At 32.0% G+C, this 20966-nt stretch overlaps 2 protein-coding genes across 3 annotated transcripts in view; one reads left to right on the forward strand and one right to left on the reverse strand.

Moving 5' to 3' along the window:
* Positions 1 to 7064: 7064 nt before the first annotated feature.
* LOC127711323 (uncharacterized) lies at positions 7065 to 16423 on the reverse strand. Its single transcript, XM_052217321.1, has 3 exons — positions 15591 to 16423; positions 12521 to 12785; positions 7065 to 9785 (listed from the first exon to the last, which is right to left on the reverse strand). Exons 1-3 carry the CDS (start codon positions 16145 to 16147, stop codon positions 9603 to 9605), a joined length of 1005 nt encoding a protein of 334 aa, XP_052073281.1. The 5' UTR covers positions 16148 to 16423; the 3' UTR covers positions 7065 to 9602.
* Positions 16424 to 16688: 265 nt separating this feature from the next.
* The window catches only part of LOC127711318 (acyl-CoA dehydrogenase family member 10-like), a 75525-nt gene continuing 71247 nt past the window's right edge, over positions 16689 to 20966 (forward strand). For both annotated transcript variants that reach the window (XM_052217314.1, XM_052217313.1), the window contains exons 1-2: positions 16689 to 16738; positions 20657 to 20839. In XM_052217314.1, coding sequence (XP_052073274.1) covers positions 20665 to 20839 — 175 coding nt within the window. In that variant the 5' untranslated portion in view covers positions 16689 to 16738; positions 20657 to 20664. The remainder of the gene's footprint in view (positions 16739 to 20656; positions 20840 to 20966) is intronic.

Consider the following 20966-nt stretch of genomic DNA (forward strand, 5'->3'; position numbering starts at 1 on the left):
CTGTTTGGAACATAATTGAATTTAATACTAAATGTACTTTAAGCAAAGTAAGTATTATAAGTAAAACCACTAAAGTGTATTGTTTCCTAAAATATTTTCATTATATATAAATATCATCATAATCATGTTATGCAAATATTATGTTTATATTTTGAACAATTTTTGTTCATGTATTGTTTGTGCAAAAATGTACAGATTTCAAAGAAAAATCGTATTATATGGTTTCTTTCCACATTACAAAATGATAAGCCTAATATCTTTTTTTTTAATCTTTTTATCAAAATGATTTTAATTTGAATAAATCAAAGATAAGTATTGTTTACGAATGCAATCATGATGATGATTTCAAGTACGACGTTACTCACGGTATTGGTAACTTCGTGTAACACTTACTGATACAAATACCGAGCACAGTGCATTTATATATACAAATATCTCGTGGTCATCCTTGTAAGCAGTACGTCATTGCTTTGATTCGTGTAGTTAAGGGTTATGGCTCTTCAACTAGTTATACGTTAATGATACATAATTGACTAAAACTTAATGTTAGAAATGCGCATGTGGTGCATTCATATCTATTCGGTATCATGCTATTTGGTATAACGATATACGAAAGTAAAACACGTCACTGCACCATGCAGTATCTGGTTACTAACTTTTAAGTATTGTATCTTTGATAAGTTTTTACTGTTAGACAGTTTCTCAACAGCTCATTTAATCTTAAAGTTTATAACTTTTTTATACAACCTTTCAGGTATATCTTATCGTGTCAGCATTCTTCATTTTGTCCGCCGTTTTCGGAATATCTTTAAGCACTTTGCCAGTATTCAGAGAAAAGTCCGTTAATTTAATTGGAAATAATAATAAACCACTTCGTCAGTCAGCTGATTTAACAACTCAAACACATAATAGCCCACTTCAGATTTCAGATGAAATAACAACTCAAACACATGAGGAACCGCTTCCGTTATTTCCGTTATCAGATTATAAGGAACAACTTCCGATATCAGATGATTCAACGACTCAAACACATAAAGGAGGACTATCGATATCAGATGATTCAACCCCTCAAAAACATAAGGGAAGACTTTCGACATCAGATGATTCAACAACTCAATCATATAAGGAAAGACTTCCGGTATCAGATGATTCAACCACTCAAACACATAAGGAAAGACTTCCAATATCAGACGATTCAACCACTCAAACACATAAGGAAAGACTTCCAATATCAGACGATTCAACCACTCAAACACACAAGGAAAGACTTCCGATATCAGATTATTCAACAACTCAAACACACAAGGAAAGACTTCCGGTATCAGATGATTCAACCACTCAAACACACAAAGAAAGACTTCCGGTATCAGAAAATTCAAATACTCAAACACATAAGGAAAGACTTCTATTTCCAGATGATTCAACCACTCAAACACATAAGGAAAGACTTCCGATATCAGATGATTTAACCACTCAAACACAAAAGGAAAGACTTCCGGTATCAGAAAATTCAACCACTCAAACACATAAGGATAGACTTCTATTACCAGATGATTCAACCACTCAAACACATAAGGAAAGACTTCCAATACCAGACGATTCAACCACTCAAACACACAAGGAAAGAACTCCGATGTCAGACGATTCAACCACTCAAACACATAAGGAAAGACTTCCGATATCAGACGATTCAACCCCTCAAACACACAAGGAAAGACTTCTGGTATCAGATGATTCAACCACTCAAACACACAAGGAAAGACTTCCAATATCAGATGATTCAACCACTGAAACACATAAGGGAAGACTTTTGGCATCAGATGATTCAACAACTCAAACATACATTATCGACGATTTTGTTCTAAACATTACGCATGCAATTAACCGTGACATAGTACATCAATCATTTTTGCCTGGAAAGATTTCCAGCAAATTTCAAAGTTTTAACTCAAACACAGAAGAAAACGTCATTTCAGCTTTGTACTATATGACAAACTCTTTCTTTCTTCTTGACGTTTTATGTCGTGTTGTCTGCTCTCCAAATTTAAAAGCAATCATAACTGATATCTTGATTATGTTTGACATTTTCGTAACATTATGCGCAATAGTATGGTATACTTTACAGATATACGATTACCATTTGGATTATTTATTATACGTTCAAATATTTCGTGTACTTGGACTATTTAGGATTTTACAGCATATCCACGCCTTTAAAGTATTGGGATATACATTGAATTTCAGTAAAAGAGACTTACTTGCTCTAATGATGTATGTGTGCGTGGTGATAATTATTATGTCTAACTTCTTGTATTTTGTGGAAAATACAAATGAGTTTACAAGTATCCCAGAAACATGGTGGTATACAGTGGTTACCATGACAACCCTTGGTTATGGAGATATGGTTCCGACGACTGTTATTGGAAAGATAATTGGCGCACTTTCAGTTATTATAGGATTTTTACTCTTCTCATTAATAATACCTATTATGGCTTCAAGGTTTATGACACTATACGACATGACAGATATTGATGACTACAACCTTGATGAAAATGAGGCAAAAGAAGAATGTCTTACACTCAAAAGCGTCTAAAAGTCTGACAACTGTAAAGTGTGGTAACATTTTCAAGAAATACAATATTCTGCAGTCTTGCTATGAATTGTATGAAGTTCACCTTAAACGTTTGAATCACTTGATGTGCATATATTAATTGGAAAAAAAGATAATCATATGTCAACATGGTCAACGTTAATGCTCTTTCAAACTCATGTTCCTAGCGACTATCAGGACAGTCTACATTTTATACTAGAAATTAAGCCATGTCAATGGACATGTTGATACTTATAGATTAGCTTAGCCCCTATTTGACACCAACACGTTAATGGACATATGGAACCTATGATAGAGTTACCATGCCCCTAATCAACATCAACGTTAATGCACAAGTGAGACCTATGATAGAGTAGCCACTCCCCTAATCAACACTAACGTTAATGGACCCCTGAGACATATGATTAAGTAGACACGCCTCAAATCATCTTCGCTAGTCAAGGGTTACGATCCAGACCCCTCCAGGAGGAGACTGGATCGTAACCCATGGTTAATTAGCGAAGATGGCCTCCAATAGACACCTACGTGGAAGGGATAATGTAACCTATGATACAATTGCAATTTCCCTATTATGAACTCACGTAAATAGACATCTGGGATCAGTTGTAGAGTAGCCGCGGCACTATTAGAACCGCGACTCCGTAACGTAAAACCAATTTGTGATGATGCCGATTGAAGTTTTGGTAAACTATGTATGTTCACTGAAGGGATACATGGAAGCCATCACATTTGTCATGGATTCTAGTTGAGTTGAAATGGGCTATGAACTAGCTTTTAGTTCAGGCAAGCACTCTTAGATTAGTACGTGGTGTCTTTTTTCTTTTTGTTATTTTTGTTTTGTGCTTAGTACCGACGTCATTGGTCAAGCCCTTTCAAACATATTTTCACAGCTTGTTCTTATTTTGTGTTGTCCCAGGTTATTGGCGGTTTAGCGCTCACAAACATGTTAAACATCGCCACATTCTTTTTGTGCATGTCCAAACCAATGAACCCGTAAACTGACTGTCTCTGTCATATCTTTCTTTCGTTCATTGCTTTAAATTGGGGGCATTTGTTTAATCTGTTTCACATTTTGACAAACCGCCAAAAGCCTTACGATGACCTGTAGTTATTCACAACTTTGTCCTTTAGTCATTATTGATAGATTTTTCATTGGCAATCATAACACATCTCATTATTTTCATAAAAATCATATGATATTAACATCAAACGATTGGACCATTGCTTTTTCTAAGAGAACAAGTTAGGGGAGGGTTGGGCACCCGCAAACATGTGTAAAACCGCCACATTCTGTATGTGCCTGTCTCAAGTCAGGAGCCTGTAATTCAGTGGTTGTCGTTTACTTAGCTGTCTTTATCATGTTTTGTGCGAAAATACATATAATCATGAAAATTTCTTTCCTGGTTAGGTCATGAGAAACAATTGCCCTTTTGAATACAATAAGAATTATACAATACAGATTTGAAATGTTGAATCAATACCATAAAAGTTATAAATACAATTTATATAATGCTCACAATATTTATTACTTTTATATACGTCTCCTTAAGTCAACAAAAATAAGTTCCAATTGAATCGATCTCTTTAAAGTAATATTAAATTTTGCAACCGTATACTTTATTCCTGTCGGAAAATTAGATGTTATTTTTTATCTGGCAGAGAGAATCTTTCTTAGGAGATGTTACGCAGTGTTGTATTCGAAAAATGTGCGGGGATCAATTATTTTCACTGTTTTAATAACCTGTATTTTGTTGTGCAGTATACTAGAATTCATTCGTATACAAGATTATTTTCTAGTTCTTTCCATGACATTTTAGTCAGAAAGGTCACTTGTAATAATGATATGACGTCATAAACAGGTCGAAATTTACGTATTTAACTAAAAATAAAAAATTAACGCATTCTATTTGAACAAAATAAATGAGCAATAGCTTTACTCAAAAGATAAAAACAAATCATCTTAATTTAATACATTTTGTAGCAAAATGTCTTTTCTGGTAAAACTCTTGTTCATATCTAAATATTAATGACAATATCTCAAAATGTGACTATTTTGGCAGATTTTGCTGTTTTGCACTACTTTTGAGAAGTTTAAAATTCGAGATCAAATATGTAAGACATATATCACAAGAACACTAGAAGGATGTTATTTTGTAGATTCATAATTCTTTTTTTTTTATTTTTGACTACGACAGATTGGGATCAGTCAACCAAATTGGTTACAATAACCCGGTTTTTTTTATATGATATCCCAAATGTACAAATGGGATATAAGTTTGCTGTGCAAAAAAACAAATTATTAATGATTTTATGGAAACTGTTAGAAAAGAGTTTAAGAAAGATTCTCTCTGCCAGATAAAAAAAGACATATAATTTTCCGACAGGAATAAAGTATACGGTTGCAAAATTTAATATTACTTTAAAGAGATCGATTCATTAGAACTAAAGATACCAGAGGGACATTCAAACTCATAAGTCGAAAATAAACTGACAACGCCATGGCTAAAAAAGAAAAAGACCAACAGACAAACAATAGTACACAATACACAACACAGAAAACTAAAGACTGAGCAACACGAACCCCACCAGAAACTGGGGGTGATATCATGTGCTCCGGAAGGGTAAGCAGATCCTGCTCCACATGTGTCACCTGTCGTGTTACAAAGTGCAAATGATTACCATGATTACCAAAGGGAACAACTTTTTGTTGCCAACTTTTCTGGAAAACCAATTGTTTATGAAATTCATACCTCGGAAGATGGTAGTTTTCAGAGGGACCAATCAGCCAAATTATTCCTTTCCTGGAAAAATTGCGAACCAAAAAAAAAATGTTGTGCACTAAACATTTATATTCTATTATCATAACCATGATGAATGGTCCCAACCTGTTCAAGGGGCCCAAAACGTGGCCTTAAACCGCTTCTCCTTTAAGATAGCCTTACTCTCGTAAGGTTCTGTATGTTTCAATAATTCAATAATAAAATACGATGCCAATTCCAGTGCAAAGACACATAACTCTGGAATAACCTTCAGGTGGAACGTTAACACTCAAGATCAATATGTTTGGGAAACAAAATATATAAAGCATTTAACATCCATCATAAGTATATCACTTGTTTTTTTTAAATTAGGTAACCAATTATATAAGTAAAAATCAGAAGATGATGTATGATTGCCAATAAAACACCTCTCTATAATGAATAAATGCCAAAGATATGAACAATTGTAATCACCATACTGCCCGTTAAGCAATGAGCAAAACCCATATCGTATAGTATGCAATAAAGGCCCCAGTGTGGAAAAATATGAAACAATACAGAAGAGGTACCCAAAATTCTGATTTGTACTACAATTAAAGAAAAACACAAATAAGGCAAAGTACAGCAAGCAACAACGATCATTGAATTTCAGGTTCCTCACATGCACATAAAGAATGTGGCAGTGTTTAACATGTTGTGAGCGTTCAAACTCCATAAAACTTTGGACAGAGGTGTAACAACACCACATAAGGACAAACCAAAAGCATTATTTGGAAAGGGCTTGAACCATCAGATCGAAACTAAACACACAAAAAAAATATAAAAAGACACTTTCGTCCTGAGAGTACTCAACTTTCCTGTCCACTAGTTCAAATCCCAATTTAATTGGCAGTGACCTCTTCATCGTCGTCGTCGCATTATCAATCATCATCATCAAGGATTTTCTGCTATTCATAAACCATGTTACTAATGTGACCAATTGACTATTTAACGTTGCCTTGTGCCTAACTAGTCTTTACATAAATACAATTCTAATCAAATACACATCTTTTTTCAATCAAAGTAAAGTACTATTCACAACCTTCATGATATTGGTGCCATGACCAGGATTCATCATCATCATCATCATCATCATTAATTTGTTTAAATCTCGAAATTAGTTACAATGAATAATAAAATGTATCTCACCAAGAAATCACATCACTGTGTGCCTTTATATGATAAAAACTGTTCGCCTATAATGGCTACAAAGTTTATGACACTGATTGAAATTGATGACTACAAACTAGAAGGGGTTGCAAAAGAAAACAGTGTAACAATGAAAGATACAAACAAGAATTTATGTTTTATTGGACTATATGCATCAATCTGTCTCAAATCCTTAATTTAGCATACTAGTAATCATATTCTAAAAAGTTCCTATTATAATGAACAGTTGTACAAAATTTCAAGATGATGTCACCGCACATGACAACTTCATGGTAAAATACCTTAAACCAATACTTTAGACTGATACTTTATGGAGGAAGTTCTGATGTGGGCAGACTAATAGATGGACAGACATATAGACTGGAAAGCAGTATATGCTTCTACTATCGAAGGTGGGGCATTAAAAGCAAGCATGATATATGACTGTTTTGAGGTAGTTACATTTTTATGATATCAGATATACTGAGGAAAGAATGAGACTTTAGTTATTGGAAAACATTTTATTCATATAAGAGTAACAAGAAGTGCTGCGTAATCAAAAAATAACCATGTACATGTATATATAAAAAAATAAAAACTTATTGGTAAAATATGTTTTCACAACATTGGCTATATCATATAAAAGAACAAGATGGGTAAAGTACTCCAAGTATTTCAATATTAAAACATCCTTGGCACGTAGGTTCGACTCAAATCTTAATTGATTAGGTTTTCCTGCTGAAGGTCTGTGGTTCTCTCTGGGCACTCTGGCTTCTTCCAGCAATAAAAACGAGCTACCAATATAGCAAATAGTCCTGAAAGTGGCGTTAAACATAAAAAATCAATCAATCAATCATCCTTGGCTTTTCAATTTTTGAGTTTGAGCTTTCCTGGTAATGGTAAATCAAGAAAAGTGCTTTGAATGCTGTAATTTGTTGAGTTATTTTCGTATTTTAACAAATATAGTATTTTTAATGTATATATTAGAGATCTCTAGCCCCTCCATTTATTGATGTATGAACTGTTTCAGCGAGCATCATTAGGCACATGAGACATTGTGTGTGTCTCTATAAGATCATTTAAATTGTGATGCACAATAATTGTGTTTGTTGTATGCTTTTTAATGCCACTTTCAGCAACCTTATCTATTTGAAGGAAGTCTGTTTTTTTTTATTGGTGGAGGAAGTTAAATTACCTGAGAGAACCACCAACCTTGGACATGAAAACTGGCAATTCTTCTCAATTTAGATCATTGTACAGCAAAATTCCACAAGAGCACATTGGCCCAGTTTACACATCAATAATTAACCTCTAGAAAAGATGTCCAATCCTTATAATTCTCAACCCAAACATTTGTTATTTTTTTATTTAAATTTCACCTTTCATGTATAGCACATGAATATAAAACAGTGAAATCAACACGTGTTTACATTATAAGGTTACAAAAGTAGTTCGGAAACATGATCAATGGAAGCGTAAACAAAGGAAACAAATTATAAAGGACCAATCACAGTTAAGTATTTGTAGATATGCAAAACTTATAAGAATCATTACAAGATAATATTGGATTTCAATTTCTTATATATGACGATTATAATGGTACCCTGAATGTAAAAAATCTGCCTGGTCATGCTAGCTTTAGACTGTGACATGATTTGTCTGTATCATCTTTACATACACCTAACAATCTTTATCTAATAAATCAGCCCTACAACTCAATTAATAGATGCTATATATAACCAGTGCTGTTAGTTAAATGCATAGATCCTTGAAACTTTTCTGCTACCTAATTTACAATTTTTCAAGTTATTAAGTAGGTGATTAACTACTTTTTTTATTTTCCTGACTTTGAAATCATATCTAATAATATAAGCCTAAACAATCTGATTGATAAACCCAAATAATGCATTACAAGGAAAGAATTCTAAAAATTAAATTAATAATACATAAAAGGACAACAGGAATTGCCAAAAATATTGCACAGTACAAAATTAACAACCAACAACTGACTGGAAAAACTTTTTATGGATGACACCATAAAGCGTCTTTGTATTACTCATTCTACCAAATCTTTTCATACATCAGATAAGAATATTAACAAGCGGGAACAATGGCATTTTCAGTTCAAGGGTGCAGGGATCCAATTTGCCCATAAAACATTTAAATGGTGTCAGTCATCAGCATATAGTAAAATATTATTTTTCTAAATAATGTTCTGTATAATTTATCTTGTACCTTGGCTATATAACTGCATAAACCTCATGCAATACACTATATTTCTATCCTTATCTTTCTGTCAATGTACTTGGCTCTTGAATCAAAGGTATTGTATGACTACTTATGATGTGTATAAAATGTTGCCTGAAATTTCTACATTGGTTTTTTTTTATTGTTTTAGAATTTTATTTGACATATGTTTGATTAACTTCATAAATAACAAAAACCTTTGTAAAATTAAAAAAGAAAAACGGGAAAGAAAAAAAATTCTTCTTTTGTAACAATGCGTTTATGATGTACATAAAATTTTTACAAGATTCAGAATAAATTAAGGAAATGATGTTTGATTGTCAATGATACAACTATCTCACATGAAGTCGATTTAAGTACAGTTAATTTTTTGTCAATTTTTGCTTTATAAACAAAAATTATGCTCTTTCAGAAAACAACAGACTAAAAATAAAAACCCAACTGTAACATCTATCCTTTCTTTTCCTATATTTGATACATTTTACAATTTAAGAATAAAACAGCAGGTAGCAATTTATAAAATATGATTATGAATTTTATGTTTTTCCATAGTCCCACTTATTTGAACAGTATTAGTATTTCGTACAAAAAAAGTAAAAAAACTTAAATCTGAAAAAGGGAGATAATTCATAAAAAATATATAAATGAAAAAAAATGAAATTCTTTGTAGACCCAAAAGCACTAACCATAAAGCAAATTTTCTGTAAAATTATCATTTTTGAGAATTTTCCAAATTACTTATGTATGTCAATGCACCACATACATTGTGGTAAAAACAAAGTTTTGTATATCGCATATTATGACTTTTGTTTGCCAGTATTTTCAAACAACAGATTCCATCCTCTCTGTGTCAGATACCTGTAACCAGCTGTCATCAGGTATTGTACTGTCTCAGGAGCCGTCTCATCTTGTTTCTCATGTAAATCTTCATAGATAATGTAACCTGGTTTGTACCCTAATTCTATAAACTGATGTAATATCTACAGAAAGAAAGAAGAATAAACTGTTAGTAATATTTTACAGATTTCCCAATGATGTAAAAAAAAAAAGAGAGGCTGCAGATACCAAGGGGATATTCAAAACTCATACAGTGTGATGATCTCTGGTGTGATTTTCATTCTACACTAGAATTTAAATGTGATAGCATTTGATAATTTATCATATTCCAGATGTCATTTTAGATGATTTAAGATTGTGAACATGGCCATTAATTCCAAGTATAATGGTTGATATTGGTCAATATTGTAAAATGTGTATGAATAATCTAATACCTGAATATTTATCTGAACTATTTTCAAGTTTTTCAGTTGTTAATAAATACGCATTAAGATCATCTCCCCAAAATAATATATTTGTTCAACGATATGAAACTAATTATGGTAAAAGAACATTTATGTATTCTGGAACTTTGTTGTGGAATTCCTTGCCTTTGACTTTGAAAGAAAGTAAAAGCATAAATGTTTTTAAAACAAAATGTTAAGCTTATCTCTTGAAAATACAGAAGAGACATTTTCACAGTTTTAATGTAACAATTTTACTACAAATATACTTTTTATTTAAGTAAATTGTAATTGTTTACCTGTACTATATATGTGCTCTTGTATGCATTGTAGTATGTTTTTGCTTTATTACCCTTTTGTTTATGTATTATTATCTTTTAAAAATTGTGTATTCCTATATGTAGATTAGAAGGCCACGGGGCGGATTAACTGTTTGGTTAACTGTGTAACCTTCTGAAAATAAAGAATTTATTATTATTATAAAAAATGTAGATGTGGTCAAGGAAACTATTGTTTAGTAAATACATGAGATCAACATGTAGCTACAATACATGTCTGCATTGAGCTAGACACTAAAATAGTTTGGATCATTGATCGTTTTCATGTACATGTGTGTACTAGTCATGAACTCTTTCTATGTAAGTAACACGCTCAAACCTGTCCATCCCCCAAAAGTATCCAATCCTCCCAACGTGTCCTAAAAAACACACATCGCCTAAACGTGTCCATTTTATCATTCCACAAAAGTGTCCAATTATTTACTTCGCTCAAATGTGTCCGATCTTTTACTCTCCCAAACGTGTCCAACAATAGTTATCTGATTAAACCTGCCCACTTTAAAATGCTTAAGATGTTTTGGCTTCATATGGGGGTTGTACATCATGTACATGTTTGGGTGTTTTTAAAAAATAGACACGATTGGGCTTTCATAAAAAGGACACGTTTTGTCGCCCTTTAGCAACTATACATGTTTTGGGGTTCAGTTACGTCATATGGACACGTTTCTGAGTGTAACATATATATTGTAAGGTAAGTTAAACAGTTTTAATCAAATCGATTGAAAATGTGTCATGTTACACATAAATAAGTTAACAAGAATTACCAAATAACTACAGACCACACCAACCAACAACATCCGACTCCTCAGAAAAAACAAACAATTCAAGGTCCAGACAGCCTGACTTATTAGGGTTAAAATTGAGAATGGAAATGGGGAATGCGTCAAAGAGACAACAACCCGACCAAAGAGCATAGCCTGTTTTACATGCACACAAACCTCTGCCATTGCCTAATAAGACTAAACATCACAAAATGGGAACAAACAATAGAAAACCTCCATAGTGCAGCTCACAACAAGAAAATCACTAACTTGAACAAGAAAATGAAATGGAACATAATTTGGAAAGCAGGATCAAAATGTGCTCACTATTATAGGGAGCTAGATACATGTTATGTAGCTACAGCTGTTGGTTGAATTCTGTGGCTCAACATGCCTCAAGAGTGTTTTAGTTTATTATAATCCAGTTTATTTTTCAACTACAATTCATGTGTGCATTATCTGTAACACACTATATAACTAACTTATATCCAAGTCAACAATCAATCATCAAGTTCAAATGCCAAAAACAAAACTGATTCATTAGATGCATATTAGATGTATTTACCTTTTCTTGATGAATTTTATCTTTAAAATGTAATGTACTAATACATGTATATAACAGTTAACCTTTATGTAGATAAGCATTCAAATTGACAAAAAAAAAACTCTATTGTTAGATAATAATGATGATACATTCATTCCATCAATTGTCATTTTTCCCTTTCTCAAATATAAGTAGTGATCTAACATAGAAATTATAAATTTATAATTATTCATTTTTTTAAAACAAGTTAGGGGAGTCAAGAAAAGTAAACATGCTTGGACATGGGAGCTTTTGTTGCAAAATACATCTAAACACATACTGAAATACTAATGAAGATTTAAAAAGTATCATAATTGCTTTTGCTTAATTCTGTGCTACTTTATGCTTTTCCCAATTGACATTCAGTTATTATATATCATAATTCTTCACCATTTTTGATTAAGCAATTTTGCAAAAACAATATGATTTCGTATTGTAACAAAAGCTAGAGTAAAGAATCAAATATTTTTCTGTCTGTCAACTTATATTTTAAGACTTTATTTACAAATGGGACTGTTTGGATAATGATTTTCAAAAGATTTAATTTCCACCCAAAATTATGAACTCAGGACTGGCTGAGTTTATGATTACATTGTGGGTAAATTTCTCCAAGTAGGTGAGTAAAACCATGATGTCATCTCAAAAGTGAAAAAAACAAGATGAGGTACTGTCATCACTAAACCCATGATTCAGAAACTTAATTTACCAGACAGTCCAAGTACTTCAGTAGTGTTTCTAATAAACATTCTTTACCTTATTCCCTTGTCCCTCTGCATCTATAGACAGAATACCAAAGTTTTTAGGAATGTCATAATCCTCAACAAATCTACCAACAGATATCCCAGGCACTGTTCTCACAACTTTCTTAGTTCCATCATAATCATGTTCATTAAGTACATGAGATTCCATAGCAGCTAAATCAGGAGAGATAATCAGTTTAACTGCTCCATCTTCTGTTCCTAGGACAGCCTCTACATATTGAACAAACTGCTTTTTTTCATTGTATTCATCTATATATCTGGAAAAATAGATTAGTTTATACAACATATAAAAAGTTCATTATCTAAGCTATTTCTACAAATGTATAGCAAATTCATATTCTAAAAGTAAACAAGAGTGCACACGCTGAAATGTCTCGCCTTCTTTACTAACCATTGATTTTATGTTGATAGTCCTAAATATAAAGCTTTACTACAAGTAACACATAAACTTAACATGATCCAAGAAAATGAGGTCAAGGTCAGATAAACCAAACGAGAAATACATGTACACCTTACAATCATTCAATAAACCAACTATAGTTGACCTATTGCTTATAGTTTCTAAGAAACAGTCTTAACCAAGAAAACTTAACATTGACCAATGAACCATGAAAATGAGGTCAAGGTCAGATGAACCATGCCAGACAGACATGTACACCTTACAATCAATGTATGCATTAAATATAGTTGACCTATTGCTTATAGTATCTAAGAAACAAACTTAACCATGAAAACTTAACATTGACCAATTTGCAATGAAAATGAGGTCAAGGTCAGATGATACCTGCCAGACAGACATATACACCTTACAATCCTTCCATACAACAAATATAGTTGATCTATTGCTTATAGTTGAAGAAAAACAGACCAAAACACAAAAACTTAACACTCAGAAATGAACCGTGAAAATGAGGTCAAGGTCAAATAAAACCTGCGAGACTGACATGTACATCATAAAATATTTCCATACACCAAATATAGTTGACCTATTGCCTATAGTATTAGAAAAAAAGACAAAAAATCAAAAACTTAACTTTGACCACTGAACCACGAAAATGCAGTTAAGGGTCAGATGACACCTACCAGTTGGACCTGTACACCTTACAATCATTCCATACACCAAATATAGTAGACCTACTGCTTATAGTATCTGATATATGGACTTGACCACGAAAACTTAACCTTGTTCACTGATCCATGAAATGAGGTCGAGGTCAAATGAAAATTGTCTGATGGGCATGAGGACCTTGCAAGGTACGCACATACTAAAAAACTTTTAGTGTTTCATTTATCTCCGCCTATAATATACCTTTAAACCTCACCTGCCAGGGTTAAAAAATTAACCGTTAACATGATTGGATTACAAACTATTAAACATCAAGTCATTTCTTATTTGTTTGGACAATTTTCTTAATCGAGATGTCATCTTTAGTTTGTTTTTGATCTATTCGACTAGAACATGGGTACATTCAAAACTGATGATCCTGGCAAAAGAATTTAAACACCTTTCGAAAAAAATCATTTAGACCTCAATTGATGCACGCACATCACTTAAAACACAAACCGTTCAAATTTCATCAACTAATGTTTTTACCTACTAGATATATACCACAAACAATGGTACTACTTATTTACCAGATATGGACCGAGTGATTTAAAAAGAAATGTGAGATTTGCTATCACAGGATCCACAGAACATGGCCACCCTTAGTGCTGATACACATGACAAATTCATCTAATAAATACTTATCACTAATCTTTCACTTCTTTGTCAGAAATTTTTGGAGGTAATATTTCACATATTATTTCAGCTCAAACAAAAGTTTCAATTTCAAATGTTAATGAACATAACAATACAATTTATTGTGAAAAAAAGTTATCCTATTACTCATAACAAGAAAGAAATTAACATTACAAAAAATGTTGACTTTTTTTTCAAGTAGTCACTGAACCATGAAAATGAGGTCAAGGACAATGGACATATGACAGACGGTAACTTCATAACATAAGGCATCTATATACAAAGTATGAAGCATCCAGGTCTTCTAGCTTTTAAAATATAAAGCTTTTAAGAAGTTAGCTAACGCCGCCGCCACCGCCATCCCTATGTTGAGCTTTCTGCGACAAAAGCTGCAGGCTCGACAATAAACTTTAAAAATATTTATTAAAGGATTTTCAATTCATAAATGTTTTAATGGAAAAAAAATTTTTATCAGTTAATCATGACAGTAATCAGTGCAATTTGATTAGAATTCATTGAACTTGGTACAATGTACTTCTTATTATCAAAGACGCTTCAAAGAAGTGAAAATGTTGATATATTTTGAGTTATTTCCCCTGATATAAAGATTATTATCTAGATCTTGTAATTAACTTAAGTTGTCCTCCCATTGATTTTTGTTTTTGTTTTTCATTCATGATATTGGTTTGTATTAGTTTTTAAATACAATGTAATTTCAAAATTCTTTGGCAAAATTTTCAAGCAATAAGGTAAGCCACAGATTTACTCATAAATTTGCTCTAAGGACTAGTACTATACTCACAGCAATCTCCATACAGCGCTTGTTTCCATTCTGTATACTCAGTACACTACATTACAATGACATATTCAGTGTAGTGATACGAAGTAAGTACGGAACAGCTGTAAGCTCTGCGCCGGAGATTGTACTCACAGGTCAGAGGCACAGATATCATACTTGACTAGTACTAGTTGAGAATTTTTTTTTGTAACATATGTATACAGGGGGGAGTCCAGCCATTTTTAAAAGGGGGGGGGGGGGTCCCAACCCAGGATAAGTGGGGGTTCCAACAACATGTCCCCATTCAAATGCATTGATCGTCAAAAAAAGGGGGGTTCCAACCCCCAGAACCCCCCCCCCCTTGGATCCGCCACTGGTATATACATGTATGTTAAATACTTTTTGTTAGTGTATTCAACATATGTTCATATACAAATGTATTAAAAAAAAATCTTGTCTCATACCTGTGGTCAGAGGTGATCATGCAGGCTACAAATTCAGAGACCACAAAACTGTTAAATGATAAATTAATTTAATTAATACCTTGATAAATGATGTCTTGCAAGATGAAGCTGTTCTGACAGAGGTTCTACAAGGATAGCATTCCATCCATGTTGTATAAAGTTAAATGAGTTACTGGATAAGAAACCATCATTAGCACCAATATCAACTATCAATTTGGAATAAGGAAATCTTCTTCTTGAAAGAATTTTTCGATAAAGATATAAAAACTCCCCTGAATGAGATGTGTCCAGTCTAAGTGTAGCTATGGATTTATTGAGGATTTCCTTTGGATATGTTATGTAAACCCTTTCTACGGTGTCTTGTAATATTGAGGCTAAACCGCCATATTTTGCAGAAAAAATAACGCTTCTAGCAAATTCATTGCCTCCAATCTTTTCAATGAAAGTCTGCTTACTAGGGTCATATAATGGAGTAAAATTGTTTTTAAACTTGAGGTATGCATATATGACTATTCCATGGAATATGATTATTTCTAAAATTAAGACTGCAGCAACAATGGCACAAATGAATTTATAGGAACGGAATAATGGACTTATAGAAAATCTAATATGTCTGCAAAAGTTCATCCTCCGCATAATGATTATGAATGTGCTAATCTTTATAAACTCACAACTCTATTTCTTCTGAACTACCCAAGATAAAAGTGTATGAAAAATATTATTGGTCCGTTGTTGTCATTTTTTTTTATGTAAAGGTAAAATTAAAAAGTCCATTGCAAAAAAATCATCCAAAATGGACTGCATAGAATATAAATAAATCGTTAATTTATTAATAACAACAGAGACGGATAAAAGTACAACACATTCGTAAAAGAAGGATTACACATCATCTGAAGTAACTTTAGCTGTTTGGTCTTCGACACTTCTGTAAAAAAATAATTTTGTAGACAAGCCTACAGATAAATCTTAAGCTTGATGCATCAACTGTACACTTGAAACTTATGAAGTTATATAATATCGATTTATTTTGAAGAAAATTTTATGGAAAATAAGTAATCTACTTAGAACTTTCTTTCTTATTTTGATTTATATATATATATATATAAAAAACAGTATCAGTAAGAATGTTGGCAAAATCTTTTTTTAAATACAACTAATAACCAAGTTCAAAGTTCAAATTTGATAAGAGTGGAGTGCCCTAGATATTGACCTGATATTTAGAGATAGGTAATTTGATCTTAATCCCTTTTCTTTGTAATAATCAACATTGCATTAACCATTATTTCAATGTAAGTAATGTTTATTTGCATGTGTACATATTTTTTTTATTTATGCAGCACACAGTTGCATCTAGCTTGTTTCTATCCATGGGATCTAACGTCATGTTTCTGGTTGCATGCAGGCCGGCCGGTGCACAGTTTTACATGGTTATTTGTATCTACCAATGTCTGCAGTTGCTTTATTAAAAAAAAACATTGATTTTTTTCTATGAAATTTTCTATCTCATCCTACCTTCTTGTTTGGAATAATTAAAATCCAAAACTTTGCAGACATAATTTATAATTTTGTATGACCAGCCATTTCTGAAAACAACACTTTACATATTTATTCCAATGTATAATACCTGCGAAAAAAATAACAATGACAATTAAGATGATTTTAAATGTTCAGCTCTCTGCAGTTATTAATTTCTGAATTATTAAAAATTCTAACAATTATGTCTCCTTTGTCAACTGTGTCTTACATTTAGATTCAGTCTGTGGTTAAAATTGTCCAGACATCGATTACATTTTGTACTTTGTCTAACATTAATGGAATTTTACTAAACTTGGACAGAAGCTTTTTTATGATCAAAAGACAGAATCCATAGGAAATTGGAAAATATTTATTTTCATTTTTCGATATTTTACTGATAAAAGGATTAATTTTTTTTGCAGTTAACACTTTGACACAGTCTGGGGTTAAAGTGTTTACAGCCGATTTCAATGAGTGTGTAGGCATAGGTAATATCTTTGGTTATCTTGCTTGCTAGCTGAACCGTGAAGTCATTATTAGGTTAGATAAACTACCCTCCTTTAAGAGTAGACTAGTCCGACAGATAACCAATCTATCTGTCTGTTGGACTAGTCTACTTCTAAAGGAGGGTAGTATACCTGACATAATAATGACTTCACGGTTCAGCTAACAAGCAAGCTAACCAAAGATATTACCTTTGCCTACACACTCAATGAAATCGGCTGTAAGACATCAATAACTTTATTAAAACTTCCTTGAGTTTTATGAAGCTTTGCCAGAAGCTTTTTGATGGTTAAGAAATAATGTTTGATGCAAACTTTTGATTTTTTGTTCATTCTTCTGTATTTTGTAGATAAATGAACTTAGGGAATGGTCATTATTTATCAGCTGAGGGGGTCGGTTCAAATTTTTCACATTTAAAGGTTTTGATGACAACCCCCCCATGATTCTTATGAACCACATAATGACCCCCCCTGAGAACATAGTTTCAAAAGTTTGACCCCCCCACCAAACAAAAATCTCTATCAATTAACAGTTGGGAGAAGATGATGACTGCAAGCTACAATGTAAAAAGTTACAGGCATTGACTTGAAAAATAGCTATGAGAAGTATGTGGACATTGACACTTTCCGTAACAGAATACGGTATAAAGGGGTTTTCCTTGATTGCAGTACTCATTTTCTTTGATTTTGAACTGATATTTCATAATACATTCTACACTATAGTTCTGTTATTTTATATAACATGTATAAGTAGCTTGAACTAATTAATTTGATAAAGATAATTTACTTTGTCTGGTTAGCAGTCATTAGTAAGTGATATTCCATAAATATTATATTGCTTTGATGTTTCATCATGACCTTCCATATTCTTTATTTTGAAGCTGATGCAACTGATTTTAGAAAACATTTTTCAGTTGTATTCTTCTTTGAGAAAACCCTGAGTATACAATAAAGTTTATTCTTGTTTTTTTCTTTCTTTCGAATATGAATAGCTGACACATGCAAAAAGAAAAATGGACAAAATAAGCATTTAAATGAAAACAAATATATATTGCTTTTTTACTTGAACCTTTACATTGTATGAACAGAATGAAGTCATACCTTAATACAGATTGTCCCTTATTTTGAAACTGCTAATTCTTAAAAAGTTAAGCTTTTAAAGGCACAATTAGCCAATTCTTTTTATATACATGAGCATGTGCTATTATAAATGAATGGAATGACGTAAAAAGAAAAAAAAACAGAAAATTCTTTGTTCCAATTTATTTGAATGCAACCTATAATTCTACAATATTATATACTGTATAACCTTTCAATAATGAATTTCCCTCTGTTATGAATAAATGTAAATTTACTGTCTGACACAGAATTATTTGTGAATGAAAAAACATTAAAAAAAAAAGAGAAAACATGGCTCAATTCTTTTAATGTCTTTATTAAAATTTTGAAGTTTTGTAAATGTGTTTTTTGGATTTTAATTTTCTCATCATATAGTTATTTTTTTATTTTAATCCCACTCTTGGAAGTGCAACTGAAAATAACACATTACAAATATTACTAATTGTATGGTTCTGGTCCTTCCTGGATCAAATATGTACAAAAATGTACATGATTTATTTGAGATAAAGAAATATTTATGTAGGTTAATAACTATATGAACATTCAATATTTTATTTCAATGTGAAAATGTTTTACGAAATCCGATGTGTATTGTTTTGTGTGTGTGAATGCCATGCTGCCCAACAAGGGCCCTCGATTTGAACATTAAAATTTTTTATTATTATTCGATATCTTTGAAATAATTTCATAAAATAATTTTACATATTTACAAATGATTTCAGAACGTACACACCTTTTACAGTCCTATATCTATCCTAAGAAATCGCATCAAAATGATTTGAACACTTCAGAAAGTTGTAATACACATGTTCAGAAACTTTTAAAACTCATTGTTTCCTGTGGTCAAAACTAGAGACAAATGTTTTATACAGTTGTTAATCTTGAGATAAGTCAGATTGTAAACTTTCACATCCTACTTGTCCTATGGATAATCATGGAACTATTATATTGAATATAATAGTTCCATGGGATAATGAACCATAACAGATGACTGTGATAAGGAGTGATCAGATTCACTATCCTTGAGAAATTAGGCATCTTTCTAGTGCTCACTGTACATGACCAAAGATTTAATAATGACAGAAATTATTTAAAAGATTGCACACTCACTTCAATATCGTCAACAATTTATATGCTTGTCAGACATAAAAACTTTCATTGTGTGACCCCCCCAGTCAAATAATTTTTTTGATGGCAACCCCCCCAGCTGTATGATATTTTTGGTAGTGACCCCCCCTAAAATGAACCAACCCCCTCAGCTGATAAATAATGACTGTTCCCTTAATTCTTTTGCAGTTTAGACTTTGAGATACAGTCTGGGATTTTTTTTAGACATCAATAACTTTGTCAGACCGTCATGGAATTTTATGAAGCTTAGATAGTAGCTTCTTCAATATCAAGAAATAGAATCTGAATGAATTTTGAATTTTTCTGCTTTTTCTATTTATGTTACTGATAAATTGACTTAGTTTTTGGCACTCAACATTACACTTTTATTTTTTATAGCAGCAATATCAGACGAGACACAGAGTTCTGTTGAACCCTTTACAAATTTTTCATATCACATGTGCTCAATACTTCTAACTTGCTTCTTGTAAACAACTTATTACTTCATGAGAGACAGTCTTCCCTTTGTAATGTAAGAGTACACCTTAATTGATTTTCAGTTTGTAATCAAAAGAATTTATAGGTTTTTTTTTAATTGCTACTTGTATTTATTTTCTATTTTCATTTTATAAAATATTCAAGTCTTACGAAAATCTGTGACTAATTGCCAAATACTTGAGCTTGAATTTAAATTGATTTTTATTGTTACGTTTAGTACTTTTCTCTTTATCTCCAGAAATAGGAAAAACAATACACATATACACATATGTTACTGGTACATTGAAATTTTTACAATTTATAAATCATGTTGTGACTAACTAAAAATTTGAAAATTAGATGCAGGGATACTTTTAATTTGTTTGCAGTATGTAATTTCAAACATTTGAAAATTCCTTTACAGATGGCAGAATGTTAAAATCATTTACTGCCCTGTCCAGACTTCAGCAGAGTCACAGACTGTTATCAAGAAGAGTTATCCCCTCTTTGTTTTATTGTACAAATAAAACAAGCATGCCAGTCACTAAAGCAGTCATATTTGATCTAGGTGGTGTTATTGTACCACAACCTATGATTGCTTTTCGAGGTAAGTAACCATTAAAGATGATGATTATGGATGACTGTTTCACTTCCAGGGGCAAATTAAATGCAAATTCAGGACGAGAACATGTTAATATTATATGAATATTAACCCTGCTTTGTACTAGCCCGAC

Source organism: Mytilus californianus, unplaced genomic scaffold (assembly GCF_021869535.1).
Source record: "Mytilus californianus isolate M0D057914Y unplaced genomic scaffold, xbMytCali1.0.p SCAF_8, whole genome shotgun sequence".
In the NCBI taxonomy this organism is placed as follows: domain Eukaryota; kingdom Metazoa; phylum Mollusca; class Bivalvia; order Mytilida; family Mytilidae; genus Mytilus; species Mytilus californianus.

Excerpts from the sequence above, each read along its gene's own strand:
- LOC127711323 (XM_052217321.1), bottom strand. The coding sequence starts at position 16,147 with ATGCGGAGGATGAACTTTTGCAGACATATTAGATTTTCTATAAGTCCA. Across the intron at positions 12,786-15,590 it reads GCAAGACATCATTTATCAAG|ATATATAGATGAATACAATG; the intron begins GTATTAATTAAA and ends CTATTTTTCCAG. Across the intron at positions 9,786-12,520 it reads CAGAGGGACAAGGGAATAAG|ATATTACATCAGTTTATAGA; the intron begins GTAAAGAATGTT and ends TTCTTTCTGTAG.